Genomic DNA, 27368 nt, shown 5'->3' on the forward strand with positions numbered 1-27368 from the left:
GACTCCCCGGGTCAGAACCAGCGGGCAGGATTACAACGCCTAGCAGTCATCCGGTGGCCGACAATAAAACAGCTCTGTAAAAGGCACGTCAGTTGTCCTTTTCTGAAATTTGTATCAAACAAATAAGTCTATTATGTACACCATTTCATTCATTCATTTGCATTCACAAACACACCCGCACATATACACATATACACCCTTAATTACAATATCAATATATAATATCATATATAATATCTTTTTTAAAGTGTTATCAAAATTGTGATGAAAGGATAAAATCAATATAGTGAGCATTTACAACATACACACAAACACAGGCTTAAAATGTATACCATCGAATACGTTTTTATAAAGACCTTCTAATTCCATTACTGATGTTGTTTTAGTGAAGTTTTCATATGCTGACCTCTGAAATCAAGGACGTAGTGGTTTAGCCTTTTACTGTATTCCCTGCCTCTGTTGTTTTTAGAATGAAACTTCCAGACAAATAGGGCACAGCACTCAGCCCTATACAATAATTCGGAGAAGCCTTTGCATGTCCAGATGTGCAAAACTATGAGGCATTTAGGATAGGAATATGAAAATACGAGTTCTGAATATAAACGTGCACCCTGCTCTTTCAGAGCTCATGCTGTAATCCTCGAGTACACATACTCTGCCCTCGTTGGCATGGATACGCATGTGCACATTCTGAATAGAGTATTAGTGGTGTCCTTGAAATATGAACGCGTTAGCTCGTTATAATGATAGGGCATCGGAGAATTGCTCTCTGCTTAGGTCAGCATATGAACCACTTTAGACAATATTCCTGAGTGGTAATGAACAGAAGTGATGAAACTGGTCTTCTGCGTTCCGCAATTAGCAACACCTGTAGCAGGCCTCTTCTGGAATACCACGGATGCATGAAAAAGTCCCCAAAAGGAAGTCATTCCAGAAAAAAAAACAAAAAAAACCCTTTTGCTATAAACATTTGATGAAGGCCATTTGACGCATACCGTTCCTGACAACGGTCATGGTGTGACAGTACGCAACTGCAAATGCTGGACTCGTTTGCTTGGTGCGTTATTAACTGGTTGATAAGCATCGTGTCCCAGATGAAACACAAGGACATCACTGCCCCAAGGGTGGGCTTGATGTGTCCTGTGTTCAGTTTCTCATGGACAATCAACAGTAGCTGAACAAAGCTGCATCTGTTTGTCATGAGTTGTACAATTAAGGTTTTTATCTCTCCCCAGTACTGGATTTGAAATGAAACATGGCCTATTCACAGAATTTATTAAACACTCTCATCAAAGCAGCTGACATCTGTCAGTATGACAGTGTGTGTACTCAGTCTCCCGACATTGCCTGACTAGACGAGCTACAGGAGACCGTGACTACACTAAGAGGAATTTGAATCTATACCAAGTGAACCGCTGCCAGTGACATAGTCACCATGAAGATATCTGACAGTATGATTCAGTTTCGTACAAACTCAAGGGAATTCTCCTCACACAACACCATGTTCATATTCCTGTCCACACCATGTGTCGGGGAAGCAAAAGTAATTGGACACATTGACAATCTAGGACATAAAAATTTGTCATGTTCGGTAATTGCAAGTCCTGTAAAACTAATGACTGTCTAAAGTCTGGAACACTAAAGGGCATATTCATGAAACGTAACGGTAGCCGCACTGCACGCCACGTAAAAGGTGCGCGGCGCTGTTTAATTCCTAAAGTTACCGGAACGCTAATTAGCATACGGTGTCGGCTTACCGCTGAGCGAAACCCTCGGTTTTCTTCGGTGAAAGCCAATCAAAATCGACATGTAAATGAGCTCATGCATATTAATGCGCAGCCCAAGCGGAAAAGACCTGACTGAACCAAGTCACGAGAGCGGTGGTGCACCGAAAACTATTGCGTAAAAACGACACGCATTTGCAACTTTCCCAAAGATGAGCTGACATCCGTGCTTCTTCTAAATCGTGGAAGGGAAAAAAAAACCTAAATCGTATGTCTCTCCTGTCTGTTTATAGTAGCGCCTAGCTCTGTAACAACAACACGTGTATGTCTGATGGCAAAAGAGAACAAAAATGAGCCTTTAAAATAAATCTACCAATCAGCTAACTGGATCAAGCTCGTTCTATTACGAATTAGGAACGTCACAAGCGAACCATATGACGCAAAGAGTGAAATTCTCCGGAAGTGCACATTTATAAACGTGGGAACGGGTTACTGCGCCGGTATTTGCTGTGTAAAATTTAAATATAAGTTAAATATGGATAATCGCTTGGAATTTGGCCCTAGGTCTCTCTCTAGTAATGGTCTGGCAATTAGCAATGTCATTGTTTTTTTTTTGTTTGTTTGTTTGTTTGTTTGTTTTTTGCTGTCAACATTGCCTTGAGTTAGTAGATTTTAGGATTGTTGATTAATTTGGCAAGTCACGTTCTGGTCCTAATAAAATCCATACTTCTGTCTGCAATAGTAGTTATCAATTATGTTTGTTATGTAATATTTATAAAAGCAACATATAACAAAAACATTATTTAACCACTTTTAGCATTAAATTGACCATCCATAATATTTCAAGAAATTCCATTATTCACGAAAATCCAGTGGCTTTCAAGTTTGGAAAGCAAGTGAGTGGACGTTAACAGCTTTAAGAAGAAGGTTTGCAAATGACATACACGGCCTTTAGAACAGAAAAAAAAAGCAGGTCCAGTACGGTAGTCCTCTTCAAGGTGATGAGCAAGACTTTGCTCTGAATTCTTTGGTGATTATAGCAGGCAATTAAATTCCCTGTGGGTTATAGTCAAAGGAGTCAGTCTGTGAGCTGATAAGATTCCTTTATTATTATTATTTTCCCCATACTTAGTACTTTAGCATTTCAAAGTGTCTGGCATATTAAATTCCATGATCATTTGTTGCAAGTCACATTTCTGGGTTTTTCCATGCTCACAAAATTAAACGCTCCATGCAGTCATATTGTACATGCAGCCATGTATGAGGTTTTCATGGATGAGATGCAGTGTTAGAGACCTTCCCCTGAATCAAACATAAAACATGGAAAACTGAATCCTGTTTAGTATATGGAATTGGAGAAAGACAACCTGTAAACCCTTTACAGACATGGTCATCATTTTTGATGTTGACGGACGGAGTGGTGGTACTACAGCACAACATACTGCTGTACTACCACATAACACACACACACACACACACACACACACACACACACACACAAGAAACAATTACAGAAACTGAACTGGGTAAAGAGATGAGGAAACAACATCAGTTTTCAATTGGAACTATACTTTGGATTGTATAAATAAATGGATTCTTTCTATGAACGCAGTCCACACCGCTTTTGAATATGGTCGGGTTTTATTAATAGATGCTATAGTACATTTGCAGTAGATTTTTGATGTTATGTAAAATATAGGTACAAAACGTTCAGTCTGGTGTCATCATTTGCAGTCAAAAGTCATGTGTATAGTCTAGCTAAAACCCTGCAGATAGCCAGCATGCATGTTACACTGGTCTCTGACAGGGACTGTTTATCAGACCACGTTCTTGTGGATTTATATCCTCTATATTCATAAGCAGATGCTCTCGAGGGTTAACACACACAAACATCAGGAGTGAGATGAAAAAAATATGTTTTCAACTGATTTGGAATGACAAGAGAAACATATAAGCCCAAGGATGTAAAGGAAAAGTGTTCAGAGTCTTGGCCCTGTCTCCAGGAGGGGTGTAGAGGGGTGGACCGTGGGGTTCGGCCCCAGCAAAATGCATGTATGGCCCTAATCGTGCTGGTTAAATCCTGATAACTGGTATTAGTCTTTCTAAACTGGAAGTTATAGAGATCTTTTGCAAATAAATGTGTCAGTAGATTGTGTTTTTGTGGTTTATGTAGTGCTCTTTATCAAATCAATCTTTGTGGCTAGCTTTACACTACTGTTAAAATATTGTGGTTGCACCAATGTGAATATAAGGGGTTTGTATTCTGATGTACATCCCCTAGTTAACATTTCTCTTTCATAAACATATTGATGTATATGTTTTCATAAATGTGTTGATGTATTATTGATGTGTTGATGTAGTGTGTGGTGGGGGAGAGGTGGAGTTAGCCAAGGGCTCCAGAATGCTTTAATACAGCCCTGGGTAAATGTACAAACCTTGACGGATGCATTCTGGGTATTTCTGCAACTACTTTAATTCACAGGATGGAAGCCCATTAAAGGCAGATTTAGAGTAGTCTAATCTGGGTGTGATCTGGGTCTCAGCTAATCTGGGTCTCAAATGCAGAATGGGAAAGAGTTGGTTGTAATCTGTCATTGTTCTTGAAATTAATGTTCAGTGTTTAGTGACTATCAAATGCCAAAGTAAAAATGGCAAAAAATTCCTAAACTTGGCTTGGTTGGACATAATAAAGTCTGGGATAGTCAGTGTGGGGTATCTGGCTCACTTCAGGGGGCTACGTATGCAATTAGTTATGGTTTCAGATTCTTTATTATTTAATTTCAGGACCATAAAGTTTGTTGAATCTTCTTGAATTTTATGTTACATGTTTGGATTAAGAGTCCCAGTGAATCAGATCTGGAAAACTGTCCAAGATGAGGTCATAACCTAGGGACAAAATGATACTCTGCTATAAAACAGAGATCAGAACGGTGCCGATGGCAGCTGTCAGCTCCTGAGAACTGAATTACAAGCAGAGAGACCTGAGACCACTAGGGAGGCTCATCTGAACCCTTTAAGAGACGTCTCCCCATTTCACAGCCCAGTGCGATGGTTTTAGGATAACAAAACTAAAATCCTATCACTTTAAACTGGGAATTGGCCAAATGGCATGATCCCCTTCTTCTGGTTACAAGAACAAAGACTCACACAGTTGAGCTCCATCTTTCTTATGCTATGACAGGCTCCAGCCCAGAGCCTTTGGCTGAGGCAGTGTAGAGATAGCACCATAAACGGAGCGAGAGGAATAAAGAAAGCATGCCACAATGATGTGGGCTGCGTAAGAGACAAATGGGACTCGTATTAGGAGGAAGTGGGTAAAGAAATGGCAGCTTGTATAGTCCAATGGAATAAATCATAACAATTAGGCTTCAGACTGAGCTAACGTCAAATAAAAAAAAAAACAATAGTAGCATCAACACAATGTTAGTTTCCCTGTTCCAAAAGAAAATGGATTCCAAAAAAAACAAATGTTAATGTAGATCCCTCTGCACAAAAAAAAAAAAAAAAAAAAGACAGGATAGAATGAGAAATGAAGGAAAATACAGGAAACAGCAATCTGACCAGAAGAGCAACTCAAACAATGAAGCTATTATTGTACACCTGGTACAAGTACAATCTCTTTTGTACCATTCAAAAATATTTCTCCCATTGGTCATCTGTGCATCCATAATTCCAGACACACGGATGAGTGACAAACACATAATGAGCAGCAAAGCTCTGAAAATTAACTCAACAAGGAATAAAGCACCAACACCACCATAACTCCTGGGAGTTATACTCGGCTCCAGAGGTGTTACTCACGACCCCTCCCTGAACACAAAAGTCTGCTCAAGGGTGCTGCCCAAGGTGGCTGTAACTTTTAACTTTGACCTCATGGGTGTGGCCTTCACGATGGCATGAAGTTAGAAGAATGGGAAAGGTTGAGTATGTTTGCTAGAATAACACAATAACTCATAATAGACACAACACGATATGTTAAGCGTGGTATAAGGCAACATGTGCTTTATTTTAAATATGCAGGCATGACTTGAACAGGCTATGACTTTATCATCACAGAAGCTGAACTGCTGAAAGAACACATTTTTTGTGACAGCAAAAAAAAAGCATTTTAATTGTTTTAATATTTGAGAGAATATTCTCTATTCTTCAAACACATATTTAAATGCATTATATGGCATAATACAGAGATATCAACAGAAACACCATGGTGTACACTGGGGCATAATAATAATTATAATGTAATTTATAATTTTTATAATGGACTAGTGATTATGTGACATTGTCATAAAAAAGACCAGTGCACTCAAAATGTACATCTTTTAATCAAGCGATTTAAAGCCCACGAGGAGATGAGGTCTATGACGCGAGCTTACATTTTGAAATGTCACGTGCACGCAGAAGCACAGTCCCAGGCGAGCTTGCTTATGTCACGCGAAACTGCCTCGGATGAACTGCAAACTCGTTGCCAGCGTGGTCCTACGATGCTTCCGTAGCCGCACTTGCCTTTGAACAAGGATTGGCTCGTACGGATGGAAAGAACAGTGTGAGCCAATGAGCTGCGCTGTTTTACATGGGGCTTGGAGCGCCGAGGCACCCCGTTAATCCCCCTATAATAAGGTAGGCTCATAATGGGGTCTGGGGCGGGTGGGTTGTTGTTATTTTCTTTTCAAATTCGTTTTCTGTGTAACTTGATTAAACGTGCCATTTAAAAGGTCGTGGTTTTCATGCCAGCAGCGAGAGCTGTTTTTAGAAGTCCTGTTTTTAGCAAAGATGTGGGCTGTAGTCTGAACAAGCAAGCCTACTCTGTGTTTGGACGGGCGCGTTGTTTTCGGGTTTTGTGGCTGACATTAAACTGGTAAGATGCCCGTGGATTTGTTCGCTTACGCACGACATCCACTGACGGTGAAAAACACACCTGGTGTCCACCCCACCCCCCACTTTGCGTGTCTTTTAAAACGACAAACATGGCGCAACTTTACGTGCGTACTTCTGCCGGGAGGTGTATAGCGTTTCCGTCTGGGCTCTTGCTGCTGCTGTTTGCATGAAATACGTGCTGCGTAGTGTGGGAGATCTTGTGGAGATCTTGTGGACGGCTGTGTAGTCCAGGACGTTTCCTTATTCTGAAACACCTCCAGGTTGCTATTATTACAGCATACGCTCACCGGTGGTTTTATGCTCGCTGTTAGTTTCATTTCCTAAGACTAGAAATGCATTATAAATGTACCTGTATTCGAATTGCTGTATGTACATTAACCAGCAGGTGGTGCTAAAATTCCTTAACGAGTCCACAATTACTTAAAATTTGACCTAATTCTACGTCTCTCTCAACAGAAAGGTATGGAGCATATGTACATGGCCCCCAACCCTGGTCTGCCAGGCTGTCCGCCTGGGTTAGAATACCTCACACAGGTGACAATTGTGCATGCTTTTAGTGTCATAGGAATTGGCTTTCTGGACAGAACACATAATCTATGTATTCTTACCCTTTAAATAAACCTGGTTTGATTAATGTTGACAGCGGATTGATTATATGTAAGTATTTGGATCAGACGACTAAACCCTCTTCTCTCTCACTAATTCAGATTGATCAACTACTGATTAAACAGAAGGTGGAACTCATTGAGGGTAAGCTGCTTCAGCCTTAAGTTTGTATAATATTACACTAAAGTTTTATATCAAATTTGTTGTAGAAGTGATTAATCTTGGTGATGTTGTATAGATGAATGTTGGTGATGTTGCTAAATCTTGGAGCAGTGGTAGCTCATTGGTTAAGGTACTTGACTAATAATCCAAAGGTTGCCAGATCAGGCTGCCACTGTTGGGTACCTGAGCAAGACCCTTAGCACTCAAGTTGTGTTCTGTTGTAATTGTAAGTTGCTTTGGCTAAAACTGTCAGGTATAGGTGATGTCTTTTTGCTCTTTTGATGTTCTGGATCCATAGAAGATATCAATAAGTGGAGTAGGTGGGCAGGACTGGTTTATTTGCAGTTGAACATGAAGTATACCATATACATACGTTATCAGGCAGGTCCGAACCCATAACGGCTCGGCTCAGATCCGGGGGCCTCTGACCCCACCTCACTTATGACATTTGCTTAAATAAGACATTCAGTGGCAAAGGCAGAGAGCAGCAAGCACACCCAGGTTTTGAACCCAGGTCCTACAGGGGAAAAACACACACCCTGACCCCCCAGAACAAACACAGCAGTCCCGTTCAGGGAGTGTACTTCATCATCCAGGAAAATGACCCATGCCCAGTGTCCCTGTATGTGAATGTGTGTTCACAGCTCTGGCTGGCTTTGAGAGCAATAACAAGTATGAGCTGCGTAACTCGCTGGGGCAGAACGTGTACTACGCCGTGGAAGAGAATGACTGTTTGAGCCGGCAGTGCTGCGGACCCTTGCGCCCCTTCGCCATCCGTGTCCTCGACAACTACGGACAGGAAGTGATCACTATCAACCGCCCACTGAAGTGCATGTCCTGCTGCTTCCCGTGTTGCCTACAGGAGGTGAGTGGACACCGTTACCGTGAATAGAGTGGACACGCCCTCGTCCACACTGTTAGCGTGAATAGAGTGGACACGCCCTCGTCCACACTGTTAGCGTGAATAGAGTGGACACGCCCTCCTCCACACCGTTACCGTGAATAGAGTGGACACGCCCTCCTCCACACCGTTACCGTGAATAGAGTGGACACGCCCTCGTCCACACTGTTAGCGTGAATAGAGTGGACATGCCCTCCTCCACACCATTACCGTGAATAGAGTGGACACGCCCTCCTCCACACCGTTACCGTGAATAGAGTGGACACGCCCTCGTCCACACCGTTACCATGAATAGAGTGGACACGCCCTCGTCCACACTGTTAAGGTCACTGTAAAGGGAAAGTGGCACACAAAGAGTCCATTTGCACTTCAATTGGGTAACAGAAATGAAACAGCTAGAAGTATTATGCTTACCATATTAGTTCAAGATGTCCCCTGCCTTTTAAAATAAAAATATTAATGTGTTATAAAGGGGGCATCAAATATGAATAAAAATGTAGCCAGATTTTATCAGTATTATTTGCTTCATTTATATGTATTGTTGTAAAAATTATAATAATAAGTCAGGCAACGTGTACTTTAACAATTCAGTATGAGTCAAATTGCTAGCCAATCAAAATCTAGCCAGATGCGAAACCAGCGAAGGGGTCTTATGAGTTTTATATATCTGCATGTTTCTGGAGGTTACCTGTGACTGGTTATAATGTTTTTGCCCTACAATAAAATAAAATAAAAGTAATAATTGAAAATCTGCCATATGTATGATTTTGCATATAAAGGTAATTAACAAAGAACACTCTGTAAAAAAAATTTTGGAGATGTTTTTTAAAAAAAAAAAAAAATCATTTTTTTCTTCTGTTGCTCATACTTCTATTCTTTCACTTGAGTTTAAAAACACCTATATTTCAACTTTCACCAGAGTATAACTGGAGTGTTTGTGCTTTTACTTGAGTAAAGAGCAGTGTGTACTTCTACTGGCAAGGTCAGTTAGTTGTTTTGAAGTTTCATGGTATTACGGCTTTTCTGTCATTTGGTAAAACCGTATCAGCTGTCTTGTACTGCATAAAAACTACAGGAACTCACATTTATAATGTGGCCGAGATCATTTAATGCTTTAGCTAACCTACAGTATTTGCATTCACTTTTCCTCTTAAACACCATTTTGGAAAACGTCTAACTTAGTAATTCACCCCCTCACCTCATAACAAACACATTAATAATAGAGAAAAGGAGGCAATTCCTGCAGTCTGTGAACGTACACTCGTAATGACGTTCCCGATATGAACACATAAAGGAGCGCACAACCATTCTGGGTTTGCTCTGATGCTTTGGCAGGGGGTGCTCTTGCTGCATCCAAGTTTGCAAGCAGTCCTGTGAGTCTGGACCGGAAGCAACTGCTCAGTTGCTCTCATGACATTTTGTGCAGACGTACTGTAAATCTGCATGGGCTACAGAAGTGATAACAGAGACTCTGATTTATGTGGTTTTATCTCACTCCTTTATTTTTTGGACATATAAGCCAAAATGTGTTTTCTCTCTCCCTCTCTCTCTCCCCCCCTCATATTCCCCCTTAGCTGGAGATCCAGTCCCCTCCTGGGGTCACTGTGGGTTATGTACTGCAGGAGTGGCATCCGTTCCTCCCCAAGTTCACCATCCAGAACGAACGGCACGAGCCAGTTCTCAAGTTGCAGGGGCCGTTCTGTGGCTGGAGCTGCCTTCCAGACGTGGACTTTGAGGTGATGTATCTCTGCCCTCGTACCCGCATAACCCACCATCACTCTGCATGATGTGTGATTGAATGGAAAAACGATACCTGTGGCACAAACCTCACAGGATCAGTGAGGAATTACTGGGTTTCTCCTGCCGTGTTGAAAGCACGGATGCCTTTCAAATCCGAAAGCCGCGATTTTTCACACCCCAGTAAAGAGGACAGAAATGGACTGTGTCAGTTCATAACCAAAAAAAACCCCCAGTTGTCCTAGTTTAAGAGCCTTCAGCCAAATTTCCAAGGTAAACTAGGCAGCCTCTCTTGAGGACCTAAAGTAAAGCTTCACTCATCGGGTGTCTAGACTTCACTTCACTTGCATCCAAGATAATAACATTGCAGTGTGAGGAATTTAACACTTGCCTAGGTCTCGGCGAGGCAGCATAAAAATGAGACCACACGTCTCAGCCCAGCTCTGGTTCCAACTCAACCCTGAGAGAAAAGAACTATGCTGAGCTGAGCCTGCCAGGGTCAGTACACAAGGTGTTGCACATGTGAAATGCCCCATGCAGGAGTCAAATAATGCGTAGATCCTCAATATACAGTAGACCCTCAGACTCTGTCCTCGAGACCCAACTCATATTCTACAGGGTCACATGTATTTGTACCCCCACACTTTTACTGTTATGACAGGCTCCACTTATCTGAGTTTCCTTATCTGAACTTTCCACAAGATTTTGTATCTCCAAATGTGCCCATTCGGTCAAAAGCATTTGTGAGGTTAGGAACCGATGTCCAATGAGAAAAAACATCTTATTGTTATTAAAATTTATATAGCACCTTTCTTAGACTCAAGGACACTTTACAGACAGAGATCAGCTTTTACAATCACTCACATACCGTTGAGAAGCGACAGCCAATTTGCACACAGTGTACTCTCAATCAGACACTACGCCGGGTGCAGGGGAAGGGGAGGAGCTACAGACCAAGACAGAGCTCCAACCATCACTGGACATACATGCACACACACACACACACACACACACACACACACACACACACACACAAGTCACATTCATATAGGACAATTTAGAATATCCAATCAACTAACCTCCATGTTTTTGGGAGGAAACCAGAGACCCCAAAGGAAACCCACACAGATAGGGACTCAGAGGCAAGGCCCATAGCGCAGAGAGGAAAACATGCTAACCACCAAGCCACCGTGCTGCCAAAGTACAACACTTTTTCACATATAAACTGCGTCCTCCTACTAATTCAGGCTGTTATGAACTCTGACCTGAACAAACTGGGTTACAACTGGGTTATACAGTAGCAGATGGTCTGACACAGCTTGTGCGAGTACATGAATGCTGGTGCCAACAGACACCAAGACCAAACAAAACGAAATCAAACCTTTTCCAGGTTATCAGTTGTCCCTTCATTGCTGTATAAGCCCTGGCTGTCCGGGACTAAACAGTGCTGCTAATGACTGGCTGTAACCAGAAGTTAGGCCAATTACATGTCTGGAATGTAAGCTGTGGCTCAGTTTAAACATAACTTCATCAGCAGGCATCCTAAATGGTCCGTTATTCATAGGTCTGGACTCACCGGACAAACATCAGAAGTTATGTATATAAGAATAAGTTTAAACTGGTCAGGTTCTAATGGCTGTTTCAGCAGTTAGCTTTCCCCTCTGTTCTGTGAGGTGTTGGCAGGATTAAACCCCTAACCAGGGTTAAATAAAATAACAAGCACCTGCAAAGCCTTGCATGATAAAGAATGGTGTTTTTTTTGCATTTGTATTTGTGTGTCAATTCCAGCTAAGCTTTGGGCTAAAATCAAGGCACTGATTGTTAACTTGCATGCAGAGCTGTTGTTTTACAGGGGGAGAGAACCACGCCTTTGCTTCAGTTGCATCACTAGTCCAGTTGTTTTAAAACATTTTCACGCGCATAGCTGGTAAGTGACCACTTGCGCATCTGACAGATTCTCACCATGGACGAGGTTGGCATTGGGAAGATCAGTAAACAATGGACAGGTCTTCTACGCGAGGCCTTCACGGACGCTGACAACTTCGGCATCCAGTTCCCCATGGACCTCGACGTCAGGATGAAAGCTGTGATGATTGGTGCCTGCTTCCTCATTGTAAGTGCTCTCTGGCTCTCTCACGCCACTGCTCCCTCTGTTTCTCTGGTGCTGTGCCGAGGCCCCAAATGTACCGTAATCAGGCATTAACTGTCCATTTTGTTCCGTGTCGCGTTGACAGGACTTCATGTTCTTTGAGTCCAACAACTGATTGCTGAAAGGACGGAGCCCGTGAGGATAATGTTCCCTGCAGAAAGGAGGACAGAAGACCATCTTCTGCTCTCCTCCATCAGATCCATGTCCCCGCTGCCTAAGAGAATGCATGCAAACATACCATAGCTGTTGGCGGTGTAGGATTAGACAGATATAGGCCAGGGACCCCCAGAAATGTTATGAAAAGGGGTTTAAACAGTTACCTATACTACCATTTCAAAAGAGGATTGTTTGGCACTGCTTTTGGCGTAATGCACCCCAAGAGAACATATATGGCTTACCCGGTGTAGCTGACTCCCTCTCCATGAAGTAACTATAGTTATTTGAAACGTGTGCTTACAGTGTAAGGTGTCGTGTTTATGGTTAACATTACTGCTTCACAGAAAATGTACAAAGGACACTTTACGATGCAACACCTGGAAGTCTGTAATATTGGCGCTGAAGTCTATACTGGCTCATAGAGGTCTGAGGTGATACTGATATGAGCGACCAACATGTGATTATATCACTCTTAGTTATGTATCAAAATATCAAATTGTCCATCTTTTTTTTTTTTTTTGCAATCATTTGTTTTAATGATGTGATGTAACTGTGGGCATCCATGATTCAGGTCAGCATCTGAAATATAGCCAGCCATTGAAAAAAAATCATTGTAATCTGTGCTCATGTAATAATATGCAATTAATTTATTATTTGTGTACTTTTCACATCAGCACTGTTGATTTATTTAATCATTTCTTGGTGTTTGTTTTAGCAGTATTTATTTAAATGTCTCTTAACTTATTGTTTTTGGTGGTATAAAGTGAATTAGCGTCAAACACTAAAAGGATATGGGAACATCATTATAGTAATACCAAAAGTGGTCAGTGGAGGGCAGCCTGTTCACCATGTCCGCCCACCGTCTGTGCTCTTTATCCGATTGAATTTTGTATTGTTTCAAGAGTGATCTATTAACACTTATTTACGACTCAGGTACGCATGCATACGGTTGATGCTTGCATCTTAGACATATCCATGTGACGTTTACCCGTAAAAGTCCAGTTCAGTGGTTCCCCATTGTGATTGTTGTTTTACATTGATGCACAGAATTTAGTCGAAGCAATGCCTTGTTTTACTGGTTATTTTTATTTTATTAAAAAAATACTTATTTTAAGCTTTCAAGGCTCTTTGGAAAATTTTTATCCAGATATATTGTACGCAAAAGCAAATTACAGTTGTAACATCAAATAACACATTTATTAAAGCTATATAACCTTCGGTGAGATGATCTTTAATTTGATTAATTGTTTTTAATTATTGACTATTATGAACCATGAATTAACTATACTGGAAGGTTTAACATAACTGTGACCTTAATTGCAATGGATTGACATAAACCTCATTCTGACTTTAGATCAAGGGAACAATGATGCAAGGAAGGCAGTAAAAATAATATGCACGTTTGTTTGATAAATGAACCCTGGGAAAGCTGTGTATGAAATGGATCCCAAAGCCACAAAATGGGGGATATACAGAAATCTGATCTAGAATGAGTGGATCTGCGTAAACACTTCCCACACGAACTTTTCCCGTGGCCCCATCCTTCTGATTACTCTGACAGCAAGGACTACCACCTTATCACACCTCTACGGACCCGGTTCACCAAAAGAGGTGGATGTAACAAATATACGGTTTGCTCAGTAGGCAAGTGCAGACCTTTAGGATGACAGACGTTTCTTTTCCGAGAACAAAGCCTGTTGTTTACTGAGCAGTGCTGAGTCAGTATCAGAAGCCAGTGCTTCCTGTGCACATGCTAATTAAGATCATTAGGACTTTAAAAGAGTCAACGTGATGGAAAATACAAGATGAAATGAAGCAGTGAGGGTCCTAATTGGCACCAGAGAGGTGGAAGACCCGGCGCCAGGGCGCTATGCCTTCGCTCCTCTGTCTAACGCCACTCGGGGCGTTTACAACAGGCCTTAAAATAGAATTCATTAAACGGACTCTTTCAATGCTCCATTCCCGGCGGTGGAAGAAATCCAGCGTGGTCCAGGCCACTTCTAGGAGCTGGAGTGCGGAGCCCGAGCTTGCGGTGTGCAGTACTCTCACAACACCCACCACCATCCTTCGGAATCATGCAGAGTGGTTTTGTAGTCCACAGGGACAGAAGCAGAAGGAATTAATCTAGTGGACTGCAGGCTTCAAAGTACACAAAGTCAAAAGAAGGAGACTTGAATGAAGTGAGAGAGAGAGAGAGAGAGAGAGAGAGAGAGAGAGAGAGAGAGAGAGAGAGAGAGAGAGAGAGAGAGAGAGAAGAAAGCAGAAGCTAGCAAGCATTCAGGGACTTTGAGTGATGTGGAAAAGATGACAGTAAACATACATTCATATAGGTTTTTCAAGTCAGTGTATCAGCGCATCACTGGAACTGAAGGAAATGATTTTTTAAAAAACATTTTGTTGGAGTTTAAAGGGTCAAACTGAAACAAAGTCATAGACATTCAGAGCACCGTTGTGTGTGCTGTCCTCCATGGGGTCAGGGCCTAATCCAGAAAGTGTGGGGTTTCAGATGGACTCTACAGTGTTTGCTAATTCTTGGCTGTTCAGATTCAACAGAGACTCACCGTTGTTCTGCCCTCAGTTCGGGTTTAAATGCCAGTAAGGCACAAATAGCAGCAGGCCGCTGACTTCCGTTTCGACTGTGTGGAAGACATCACAAAGCTTCTGGGGCATGTTTTTACCATAGTTTTTAACATGCTTTTCCATAAAATAAATAGACACTAAAAAAAGACATTCTGTGTGAAAGGGAGGCTGATGCAATTATTCAGTCTTTGAAAGATCTGCCTTTTTTCTCTCTTTTTTTGGGAAGGGGCGTGGATTTACTGTCCACATTGAGTCAGCAAGTGAACAAAAGGGGTTTGAAACAAAACAGAATGATTTAGACACACACAGCAATACTCTGGGATTCTGATTCACAGTCAAAGCTCTTTTTTTGGTTTAAAGTCGAGAATTCAGTAGCTGGGTTTAGAATTTCCAGTCCCAATACAGGTCACATTAAAATGTCTAAAGGTCATGTGCATGAAGGAGGGTGTTTGGATATTCCTCACAGCTGAACCGTTTAAAGCACTTTTTATCGGATTGTTATGTTGGATGGCCTTGTGTACAGTACAATCCTTTGTCATGCATTGGTCAGCACCCAGCCAAACCATTTCCTTTACATCCACCAATCACAGTCCCCTTGGTGTTATCTCTTAGTGTTATCACTCTCACCGGTCCCTGGTTTCTTCTGTCTGAGTCATTCCCACAGGTCTGTGGTCCAAACGCTTTTCATTAGTCATCAGAATAATACATGCCCTGTCCACAAGATGTAATCTCAGCTGAAAGCGTTGCCTAGTTTCTTTTAGTAGTTGCTCTAGTTTCCGTTTTGGTTTTCTTTGCTAATAAACCCCATGCTCCTGGTACCCATGCCTTGTTATCTGTTTAAGTCTTCAGGGAGCTCTCTTCTCTTTTACAGGTGTTATCTGGATTTTGCATTAACTTTTTTCTGAAATAACCAATCTTCATCTAAATCATAAATAAATAGCTTTATTTGATGAGTAACGCACATTTTATATCCCATATCTTTATTAATATTAAACAATCTGTCACCTTTCCTCTCCCCTTGCTTCCTAGTTTACCAGAGAAATAATTGTTTGTTTGTTTTGGATGTGTTCTGGGTCTAACCCTTGTTTTTGCCCCTTACTGGTTTTAAGAGTTCCTCATTTGCCCTTGTTATCTTGTGTATTTAAGCCCTGTGTCTCATTACCTGTCACTGTACTATGTATTTTGCTCCATGTATTATATTCTACGTGTCACGATCAGTCCCTTCCATGCTCCATGTTTTCCATGTCTTGTGTTTAGTTCCATTCCATAGTTTCGTTTTGTCCTCACATCGACTGTGTATACCTGTCCCTCGTTTCGAGTTCATGTATTTAAACCCTGTTGTGTGCCTCGGTCGTGGCTGTTCATTGTTTGTTTGGAGGTTTGACTTGTTTGTTTGACTTTGTTGGACTTATTGAATTTGTGTGTTTTGTTGTTTCATGCTTTCATTGTTTGAATGTTTGGACTGTTTGAATGTATTTTGGTATGTGTTTTTGTGTTTATTAGCCTTAGTTTCTAGCCTGCTCCCCATGTGTACTTTTGTGTGTTGGTTTTGTTTAATCATGTTTCCTCATACTCTCCATGTTGGCTCTATGACCCTGGACTGCCTAAACGACTCTGATTTTGGATTTTCCCCTATTAAATCTTGCTCTTCTCCGCATATGCGTCCGCCTCCTTACCACTCAACGTTACACTATGTTGTAACGTTACACTATACACAAAAGACACTCTCCTCCACATCCGCACCCTGCCTCCATTTGCTCGTCCTTACGAAATGACAAGCGCATGAAGGACGCAGCGAGAGAGCGACATACTGGTACGTGGCTGTTTCGCAGGACGAGACTCTAGCTGCTTCACTAAAGCAGCCCAAGGTAGCCCTGAAGTCCCCTGATGCTGACAGAACAAAGTCTTCTCATCATTGTTCCAGGAAGTCCCATGCAGTGATTCCAGTGTTGGACGACCCATGCGACAGGAGCCCAGGTAAGGGCCCTGAGTCAGGGCTGGTTCTGCTTTGAGCAGCACCACATGGCAGATGACTCTGGGAGCCATTACTAGAGAGGCCTGGGCAAGTCTTAGGTCCCTCTCCCCCCCTGCCCACAGTTCTGGCTGCTTCTGCACCACTGCCCGCTTTCCTGCCCTCCGAAAGGCGCCTTCCAAGGATTGTTTTATTTTGGGGTTGGCGGCTATGTGTCCCTGTGGCTGCCTCACAAGGCCCAACAAGCCTTTCCTGTACTCCATCTGGGAAGGTCTGCGGGCCTGAGGGACCACTCAGGTGTATCTTTCTCTTCGGCTCCTGTTACCAGTTTGGAAGGCGTCGTCCAGCCTCCTATTCCCAGCGTGGAATGTACCGCCCAATCTTGTGTCCCCTGCTTGGCTCATTGCTGCCTGGAATGACTTTCTCCACAGTGGCCACCCAGTTTGCCTTCCAGTCTCCTGTGGCTGTCTCGTCGGCCTTCCAGTCTCTCAAGACCTCCGTGACTCCGTATCTCTCGTTGGCCTTCTTTTCCGTCTTTTCCCGTCTCCCATTCCTAGCTCTGTTTTGGTCCCTATCATCTGTCCCTGTACCAACCATTGCCCTATCAGTCCCTGTATTCTTTTCAAACTTGACACAGTCTTTTCAGTTCAATGCATTTTGGCTCATGGAGACAGATATGATCAAGTTCCAGAGCTGTATGTGGACACTTAACTGGCACCTTCAGAATCTTTGGGTTGTAGCAAGTCCTTGCTAGTGTCTAGCTGCACTCCCAAGCACAGTAGCAATGGTACTGGAAAATTGTTCTTCCAGCTAGATTGATGAAGACTCAGCCCCTTAGAAACCCTTTAGAATAACAGATCTCCTTTAACACTCATTTATCTTTTCAGCCTCATGATCTACAATAGCTTTTCTTCTGAGATTTTCTGATCAAACTATTTTGCACATGAAACCAAGGAAACCAAGCATATTTTTGATATGATAAAGCAGGTCAAACTGATACCTGAGTTGATACCTGAGCTGGACTCCATTTACTCCAATGAATGTGTCTGCAAGAGGTTGTTTACATAATGTCACGTCGGCCGAACCCCAAGCACACTACAACACCCAACAAGCTGTTCATCACCCGGCTAACAACTCAACCATTCATACACATTCCTTCAGATCCTCATCAGCAGAATGTTGACGTCACCTGTTTCTCTACATTCAACTGTATTGCAAAGTATTGCCATTAGTATCTACTGCGCATACCGAGCGGTCTTTTCTTGATTTCTCTCCTGTGTATCTGTTTTGTTTTTTATGCTCTTCTGTCTTCTGATTTTTGCCTGCCTCTTTTTGGAATAGTTTGCCTGGTTTATGATTGCTGTCTGTTTTTTTGACTGGGACTGTTTACCTTAATGATTTGGATTACCCCTGTCTTGCCTTTCCTGGTTTTGACCCTGGCTTGTTCACCCACCACAAACTTGGAATACAATAAATCCATCACTCTACATCCACGAGCATCTAACCTTACTTGCCCCGTCACACAAATTGTGTATTCTTTGTCTTTATTCAGTTTTGAGTTTTTATTGAATATTAGTCATACTATTAAGATTGCATTTTAGAATCTATTCATGTGGAACTCAATTTTGGATATATTTGGTTTCATTTACAACCTTTTTTTTCTGTATAACTGTATATTTAAGCAAACATATGCTCTATAGTGAGACTGGAAAACCAAATTAAAGGCAAGAAAGAAACAGGACTCGAGGAATTTCAAGCAACAGGACTCGAGGAACTTCAAGTGTTTTAAAGACCATTCGTCTTCAGAACAGTGCAAGAGTGCTTAAGGTGTGAAGACAAACTGAATCATGCAAATGTTTGTTTAAGCTGTGAGCTTCGAGGAAAAATCAGCTTTAGTTGTACCTGTGGTACTTTCAATGTTTCCAGTTTTTCTGCAGTGATCTTCCTAAACAAGAAGCTTCGCTCCACTTTATTAGGCAGTATAGATCGAGTATTAAATTTGACTTTTCCGAGGTCCATTCTGGAAGGAAGGGATAAAAATTTTATTCAGTGCATCTTGCCCAGAAATTAACCCTGGGGATCATAGCAAATTCAGCTGGATTTATGAAGCCCTTTCCAAATGACTCCAAATTCCTCCTTTTCCAAAAAAAAAAAAAAGGTGCTTTGCTGTTTTAAAGTGAACCTCATGGAAACCCTCCAAGGCAAATGCTTTGTGAAATTTCTTATCTCTCAAGAACATGTCACATTTATTTCTTGCTTTTTCTCAGCCAAGCAAAAGATTGTTTATACTGCTCATGAAAACGCTGCTATATTCTTGTCCTATGCATACATTGTTTTTGTACAGCTGTTTCTCTTCCTGTTATCTGATCCGAGGAAATGAAAGCCGCGTTAATCACCATTAACTCTCCCATGCACCATGACAGGGTCCAGGAATCCCCACCTCCTCGCTGCCGTTTCTCAATGCTTGTGCGTCATTGTTTTAGTTTGAATGGGCGTGTGTGGACTGTGAGGACACAGTACAGTACAGTACAGTAGGGCTGAAAAATGCAGTTTGCATAAGATTGTCACAGACCGAGATTTTCTTAACAAATATTGTGAGCAGTTTTAAATGTTTTGGAAAATAGTGTATGTTTACTAACAAATCAAAATAAAGTTCACTGACTGTGAAGGTGTGCTAAGCCTCCTCTCTCTCTCTCTCTCTCTCCCCTCCCTCCTCTCTCTCTCTTTCCCCTCTCTCTCTATCTCTCACTCTCTCTCTCTCTCTCTCTCTCTCTCTCTCTCTCTCTCTCTCTCTCCCTCTCTTCATTCTCCACCCCAGGCCTGATAATAACTCCACAGGCCCGTGATGACTGTTTGTGGTATTCCAGCTTTCTACACTGGGAAGGTTCTCAGTGTGTATACTTTCCCCTAAATTTATGAGGTTTGTGTAAATAACACAGTCTGGAGCTGTCACAGAGAGCGATAGTCTGTGTGCTGCTGTGTGCAGAAAACACACGCTCACTGCTTTATTTCCTGTAAGCAGAGTTGTGCAAACTGGCTCCCACATTTACATTATGTGGTTTTGAACTCACTGTGCCAGCTATGGTCGACTAGCAGTTAAACTTGGAGTGAGTCCTATGCTGTTCACCACAGACACTGATTATGTGGGTCTTCTGGTTGGACCATGTTCAAAGAGTTCAAAGAGGTTTTATTGTCATTTCAGCTATACACAAGTACACAACAAAAACGAGACAATGTTCCTCCAGGACCATGGTGCAACACAAAACAACAGTGCAACAGACAGCATGCTACACAAGTGCGAACAGTCCAATATAGTGCAATTTCCCATGTGTAATGTTGTGACAGTGTTCTACAAACACCCATGCATACCCATGCCTAAACATTACAGGTATGCAGTGCATGGTACAGGCTCTATAAGGCTAGCTCAGAGACTCTATGGCCATACAGAATGATTTCAACTCGCAGGATGTCTGCCCGGTTATTGCAAATGTTCCCACTTTTCTTTCACAAAGATGTAAAATTAATTTTAGTACACATGATCCTTAACTGCACCAGACCCAGAGTGAGAATTCATATTGCTAGACCAGTGTATTATATTTATATTTATGGCATTTTAACTGACATTTTAATCCAAAGCGAAGGGACAAAAAGGGCACTTATGAATTATGTCTGAACACCGCTTGAGTAATTGAGGGTTGAGGGTCCTGCTCAGGGGCCCGACAGTGACAACTTGGCATTGGTGGGGCTAAAACAGGCAAGCTTCTGATTACAAGTCACGCTGCTTAACTACGCAGCCACCATTACCCCTAAATAGGACCTTAGATAGGACTACACATCTTAAGTCAAGGCACCAGCTGGACGCTCCAGTTCTGTCGCTGATGTGAGCTGGTTCTTACATTTTCTCATGCTCACTGGCCAGTACACAAACTCATCACTGATAGACAACTATGCAACAGACATCCCAGTTGGTCATGATAGGCGTGGCTCCTGCGTCTTCTGGTTCAGTTTATTTTTGGATCCTGAAGTTGGTGGTGATGGAACTCAAAGTGTAGAAATAGCTGTGTCTTTTTACAAGTGTCTGATTTTCAGGTCATAGTGAGTATTATTGTAAGTGGCCTCTCTGTGTGTGGTTGCAGTGAGAATTCTTTGTTGTGGCCAACTCCAGGATTCTACAGTGCCATCTTTGCACCATCCGGCCTGCGTCCTTGCTAATCTGCTGGAAATGTAAACTATAAATTGTCCTGCTAAGACAATTCCAGACATTCCTTTAAAGGAATGGTTTGAAACATTTTAAACTATCGAGGTGTGAAAAGGCCACCCTGTACTGCTTGGCTTGGCATGATTCATATCTCAGGCACCTTCACAATAGGACTTGGTCCCCCAGGTCTGTGGATGCAGCACTCTGGAAAAGGAAAAGGAAAATTAGATTTTTCTTCTTGTAGTGGTCCAGTCCTGGCCTGTTATCTTGGCCTATGTAATTCTCTCCCACCCCAACAGGATGACCACAGGACGAAGGCACGGCCTTGGTCAGGGACAGACAACGCCCAGCAGAGGAGATCTGGGAGACATGCGCAGTAGCATGGACAGAAAGAGACAGGAGTGTCCTCGTTCGGCACTGGCTTGTAATTAAAGGAAAGTGGCATGATCACAACGGGACTGTTTGGGAATAAAAAGAGGGGGGGAAGCTATTTTGAGGGAGCAATTATGGAAAAGATTCCACCAGTCTTACAGTACCTTGGAATCTTGGATGGGTAAGTCACTACTGTGATTGAGAAACCATTCACCGTTCAGTTCAGCCTAAATACATTGTGCATTTTGATCAAGAGGGATCTCGTAACCAGCTTCCCAGCATCTTGTGTTGTCATCTTGTAAGACCTGTGGAAGCCTGTGGAAATGGATAGCCCTCGCTCATTTATGAATTAGACCAGTCTCCTGACCTAGAGTGGCTTCGAACTCCAGTCTGTGTTTGTCATTTCCAATGAACAAGACTGAATACAGACATCAGAAGCTAATCGATGAAATTTCATCACTGTGACTTTATTGAGCTGGTGAATATAACATACTCTTTACAAGACAGTACTATGATTGTCACGAGTACTACTGAGACCAATAGGTTTTCCATATGCAAGTTAAGAATAATGTTGCTTTAAGTTTAACTATCCATAATATATTTCAATGAAACTCTTGGACTAAAACTCCCAACACTCAATAGGAGTTGAAGCTTAGTAAGTGTTACTGCTCACAAAAGCACCCTTTTCCCACTCTGGACTGGATAAGCAGGATAACAAAACAATTCCACATCATAGTTCTCATTTACTTCCATCGTAGAAATGGCCATAACATTTTTCCTTTTTCCAATAATTTTTAGTCTGTAATCGCTCTGAAAAAAACATAATATGATGACTTGATATTAAGTATTTCTGTTTCATAAACCGTTATGATTTACAAAGACTCTGAAAATCCTAAGCAGACTTTTTAATATGCACTTTGTAAATATATTTATACTTCATCAATACATCCTCTCGATGTGGCAGAACTGAGCACTTTCCAAAAAAAACCATAAACACAACCCTTTCTAGCACATCTCTTCTACAAATTCAAACAAAACACAAATGGTGCATTTAATCTTTTATTAAGTGTCTGTCCTCTTTACAGCAGGACTGGAATTCAGGCTTACATGAACCTCCCAGCACAGGCTGGGATTTGCACATATATGGTTCATGTACTCCCTCTCACCTGACTGAGTAAACACAGATGTGAGAGACAAACGGCATGCTGTTTGCTCCTCACTGTCGAAACCAGAAGGGAATGCAAACGCAGAAGGTTTAGAGAGGATCTCTGAGTGCTCTCATTTCTCACCGAGCAGCTGCGCTGCAAAAGAACTCACTCAGCGGATGATATCTCAGAGATCATTGCTGTTACCACAGTAGCATTAATAAAAGGTTTGTGTACTGAAAGATGGGAACTTTGGGAACGTTGGATGACTTGTTCCTCTCTGCTGGTTCAAAGTCACTGGTGCTTCATTTGCACACCAATTGGAAGTGTTTCACCACCCTTATGAGCCACGTGGAATATTTGTGCTGCACTCAGCATGCATGAACCGATGTTTAAAATCCTTTCTGTGTGTGACATGTAACAAGTGTTCAGCACATGTATCCTGTTCGAAACAACATCCAGCATCTGCTAATGGGGTTTCTTAGCAAGTCGGGTCGCCTTTGTTTATGGTTCACTGAAAAAAGCGCTACATCCTCGACAACCTGGGGTCACAGTTCAATGCACGAGGGCATGATCATTTGCAGAATGTGCTGGATTTCGTACAAACACACAAAACCCTCTTTTTGTGCACTACACCATGATGGAGCTGCACAGCTGCTATGGGAAGGGATTACATCACCTGCCTTTACTACAGCAAACCCATGCAAAAATCCAGATAACTCCAAAGGGTTCTAGACCTTACAACTTTATTTCAGGGTAAAACATGCAAAGAGTCACAGCTGTCGAAGTGCTGTCCCTGTATTTTGGGAGAACAAAGTTATGAAGTCTAGTAAAATAGAAATAACCGTATAAAACCATATCATACACTACTAGCCTTTATTCACCACCCCCGAAAAAGCAGAAACAACATTAAAAACGTGTAATCTCTGTATTGTCCAATCACTGATTCATTACAGTGCATTAGAAGGTAGTGTAGATTTAAGTCTAGTCACAGATGAAAGACGAAAAATACAGAACAGGCATTAAATTAAAAAAAAAAATCATATTTTTTGAATGACAAAACGACTAAAGCACCGTTGACGTGCGTTATTTCCCCGTCTGAGTGACTGACCTCGAGGGTCTTGTTAGGGGACGTTCGGCGGAGAGAGGAAGGGCGGGGGCGCGCGCGGCACGCGGAGGGCTCGGTCCAACACACAGCCGTACTTGTTCTATCACACGTACGCGCCTGCCATCGCGGTCTCATACGGGGGACACCCGGGCTCTCCTTCCACGAGCTGTGCAGTGAAGCTGCAGTGCAGCCGGCACCCGCCACCGTTAGGGAACCACGGCTTTGCGCTCGCTCTTACCTGGAAAAAAAAGAAAAAGAAAAAAAAAGAAAAACGTAGCCTATTTATTCTAACCGGCCGGTCTTTTTGTGTTGGTACAACAGGTCTTCCAAAGTTGTAAACGATTTGTAGGACTATTTCCCACAGACTTACGCAGCACAGCGTAGACTTGTTCCTGTACTTTCTCCGGTCCCTCACCCCACTACGGACCCGGGCGATGGAGTTCCTCCAGTGGGCTCATCTTCTCTGCTTGATACTGGTGCATTGGGACCATTATGTCCTGGGTGTTAATCAGAATCAAATTCCACCAGGTAAGAAACACGGTAACTTTTCACTGTTTAACTTGCCTCCCAGTGAAGTTGTTAAACTGGTTTTATAAAATACAGATCGGTACAGGCGTTAAATCGTTGTAATAATAATAATAATAACAACAACAACAACAAAATACTACTACTAATAATAATAATAATAATAACAATAACAACAACAATAATAATAATAACAATAATAATAATAACAATAATAATAAAAGCTTTTATAGAATTTAAATTTTAAGAGAAGGGTCTTTAAATCGCCTATCTGTGTCGTCATGTACGCGTCAGTATTTCTCTACAAGTACTACAAACTTTCAGCAGTATAATTTTATTGCGTCTGACCTTCCTCACAGATCTCTTTCCTTCTGAGATGTTTTATGGGGTTCGCGACGTGTGTCCTACAGTATGTATCAGACTAAAACGCAGATGTCAAAATACTAGGGTGTGTTACACCAGGTTGAAAAAGCGTGCGGTTTCGTGTCGTTATTTCATGTAACAGTAGGTCTGGACACGTTGTTAAAGTCTGCGGAGTTGTGAACTGCAGGGCTTTACTCTTAAAACGAATAATGTTCTTCCCAAAAGTGGCTTTCAGGTTGTGAAGTTCATTATGGAAGAAAATAGTCTCATTTTTGAAGTAGAATAGTCTACTTAGGTGCAAAATTAACCGCTGTCTTATTAAAAGTTAAACGCATAAATGTATTTTTGTCGCAATCCGTCTGTTATCTTAACATGCGAGGCTTTAAGATTTCTAGTTTGGTGCCTGATTTATGGCTATTATACGTAGGCGCGTGCGTTAATCTCTATAGTCGTTTTGTTGTTTTATGTGAGAAAATCACTCTTCATTTGCTCTACACATTCTAGTTTTGAAGGGTGTTCTGTGCTTCAACTGAAAATCAGTAATCCAGAATCTACCTCTGACCTAAGGCAAGTGAATGGCAGATAAATAAAGAAATAAAAGTGAAATGTTAAAGATGGTTTCAAACAATTTTGCTTTCTGGAAAGCCAGATAGAACCGTGTAATTACAACTAAAACCGATAAATGTTGTCTTATGTTTCAGTCTTCAGCCTCCCAGTGTATGGCCATGATGAACTCTTGAGGTTCTTGGTGAAAACTTAGTTAACTTACTTGGTAACTAACAATATATCGTGCAAGTCCAATGTTCTGTGCACCACATGGTATTCCAAATGTGGAGGTTTACGTAGCTGAACTCTGATGAAGACATATGGGGGTGTTTGTCCCCCTTACACTGTACACTGCATGGTTGAAATATATATACATACATTTTAATTGTGTGTGTTAAGCAACCTTAGCAAAACCAGTTATTCTAACGTGTGGTACACGGAGGCTTTTTTATTCACAGTACATGCTCTCCATATTACTGACGTTGAAAAAAGAGGAGGGGCGGGGAAAAGACCTGAGGGGATTTGCATAAATGTAATTTGTTTCACAATTACTTTAACATTTACATTTACAACTGCATTTACAACTACATGAAATGTGTCTACTTATCCCCAATGTACATTATATTTTCCTAGGTAAATTCACACGAAATGAACGCAATGAAGTCATTGTGATTTTTGGTGCCCATAGACTAGAAAAAAGATCATGTGATAACTTAGGAATTGTTCAACTTCACCAATAAAATACTAATCAAAAATGGAGACGGCAGTTCTGTTTTAGAGTATACCAGATCCAGTAGAGGGAATTCTGGGTAATTTTGAGATTAAAGAAAGAGAGTTGCTGTACTGTGGAAAAAACAGTAACAGACAGAGAGAAAGGGGTGAAACAGAGAGAGAGAGAGAGAAAGAGAGAGAGGGGGAGAGAGAGAGAGAGAGAGAGGGAGGGAGAGAGAGAGAGAGAGAGAGGGAGGGAGAGAGAGAGAGAGAGAGACTGAGACTTGTGTTGTTGTTGTCATTGTCATTGTTTGCGGGTTGCACAGGTGCTGTTGAAATAGCATGCTGCTGTTAGCACAGTCAAAACCCAGTTGTCAGCAGAGACACATTTCTGTAAGCATAGTCTCAGCTGTAAGAAATAGAACAGTTGTCTCACTGGTGTTAGCATAGGCCACACATTGCTTTTAGCACAGCTGACCTTCTTGTGTTAGCACAGTCGACACATTTCTCTAGCACAAGTGACATGCTGGTGTTAACACAGGTGACGAGCTGCTATTAAAATAATGAGTACTCAGCTATTAGCACAGTTGACACAGCTGACATTGCAAGAAACAGTCTATTGTAAAACCAAAACTGTGTTAGCACAGATGACTGCTTTTAGTAAAGTTGACGCTCAGCTGGTGGCACACAACAAAAAAGTCAACACTGCTTTTAGAACAGTAAGCACTCAGCTGTTGACACTGTTGGCGCTGTTCTTAACACAGCCAACACTTAGCTTTAGCACAGTCACCATACTGCTGTTAGCACAGTTGACACTTAGCTGTTAGCACAGTCAAATCTCGGCTGGTAGCACAGTCAACATGCAGGTTTTAGCTCAGGCCATGGCACTGGATCTCCATGTGTGCACAGCTGAAGCCAAAGCTCTCTGTGCACACTGATCTGTCAAGACCTCTCTGGCGTCCAGTTAGTGTGGGACAGCTTCACGGGCTTTACAGCTCTGCAGGATTGGCGCTTTGCAGGATTTATGGTTATAGAGCTGCAGTAAACCAAATGTCTATATGTCAGAGGAACGAAAGCATATTATATGCTTTATGCAGCTAACTGTGGGAGCTGGCACACTCAACCCAGCAATTGCCCTTTTGGAACACGTTAATGGATCACTGCGTCCCTGAAACAGCCCGCGCGTATGTATGTGTGTAAATGGCCACAGCAGAGCATGGCTCCGTGTGTTGTCTCTGTTGCATTATCTGCAAACCTTTGCATGACTGTGAGTGGCGCGATAATGAGCCGTCCATTTCCAAGGTGGCCCCAAGCCAAACATCGCACGGCGACAGCTGGCGATGTAGCGGTGTGCTGGGGCCTTCTCGCCCTCACCTGCCCTCTGCTTACAACAGCATACACAGCTACTTAGAGCTGAAAGGATCGCTGCTTTATATTGCTTCAACTACTGCTGTTATTTTGCATGGATAGTGAGTTTATAGGGCCACTTTAGTGTGGTCCTTGTACAGCCCAAAACATACAGACATAAAAGTGAAACT

At 42.1% G+C, this 27368-nt stretch overlaps 2 protein-coding genes across 4 annotated transcripts in view; both read left to right on the forward strand.

The window, feature by feature from the left end:
* Positions 1-6171: 6171 nt before the first annotated feature.
* Positions 6172-13538, forward strand: si:ch73-206p6.1 (phospholipid scramblase 1). 2 transcript variants are annotated; one of them, XM_027017789.2, is made up of 7 exons: positions 6172-6341; positions 7056-7133; positions 7307-7349; positions 8012-8232; positions 9843-10004; positions 11960-12118; positions 12240-13538. In XM_027017789.2, exons 2-7 carry the CDS (start codon positions 7062-7064, stop codon positions 12267-12269), a joined length of 687 nt encoding a protein of 228 aa, XP_026873590.2. In that variant the 5' UTR covers positions 6172-6341; positions 7056-7061; the 3' UTR covers positions 12270-13538. The 2 variants fall into 2 exon arrangements, with proteins under 2 accessions (XP_026873590.2, XP_026873591.2); XM_027017790.2 differs by lacking the exon at positions 6172-6341 and adding an exon at positions 6348-6579.
* Positions 13539-24107: 10569 nt separating this feature from the next.
* plod2 (procollagen-lysine, 2-oxoglutarate 5-dioxygenase 2) overlaps positions 24108-27368 on the forward strand; it is a 33474-nt gene continuing 30213 nt past the window's right edge. For both annotated transcript variants that reach the window (XM_027017777.2, XM_027017778.2), the window contains exon 1: positions 24108-24213. In XM_027017777.2, coding sequence (XP_026873578.2) covers positions 24120-24213 — 94 coding nt within the window. In that variant the 5' untranslated portion in view covers positions 24108-24119. The remainder of the gene's footprint in view (positions 24214-27368) is intronic.

This window comes from Electrophorus electricus, chromosome 10 (genome assembly GCF_013358815.1).
Source record: "Electrophorus electricus isolate fEleEle1 chromosome 10, fEleEle1.pri, whole genome shotgun sequence".
In the NCBI taxonomy this organism is placed as follows: domain Eukaryota; kingdom Metazoa; phylum Chordata; class Actinopteri; order Gymnotiformes; family Gymnotidae; genus Electrophorus; species Electrophorus electricus.

Coding starts and splice junctions, on each gene's coding strand:
- si:ch73-206p6.1 (XM_027017789.2), top strand. CDS start 7,062: ATGGAGCATATGTACATGGCCCCCAACCCTGGTCTGCCAGGCTGTCCG. Junction 7,134..7,306: donor GGTTAGAATACCTCACACAG/GTGACAATTGTG, acceptor TCACTAATTCAG/ATTGATCAACTACTGATTAA. Junction 10,005..11,959: donor TTCCAGACGTGGACTTTGAG/GTGATGTATCTC, acceptor CGCATCTGACAG/ATTCTCACCATGGACGAGGT.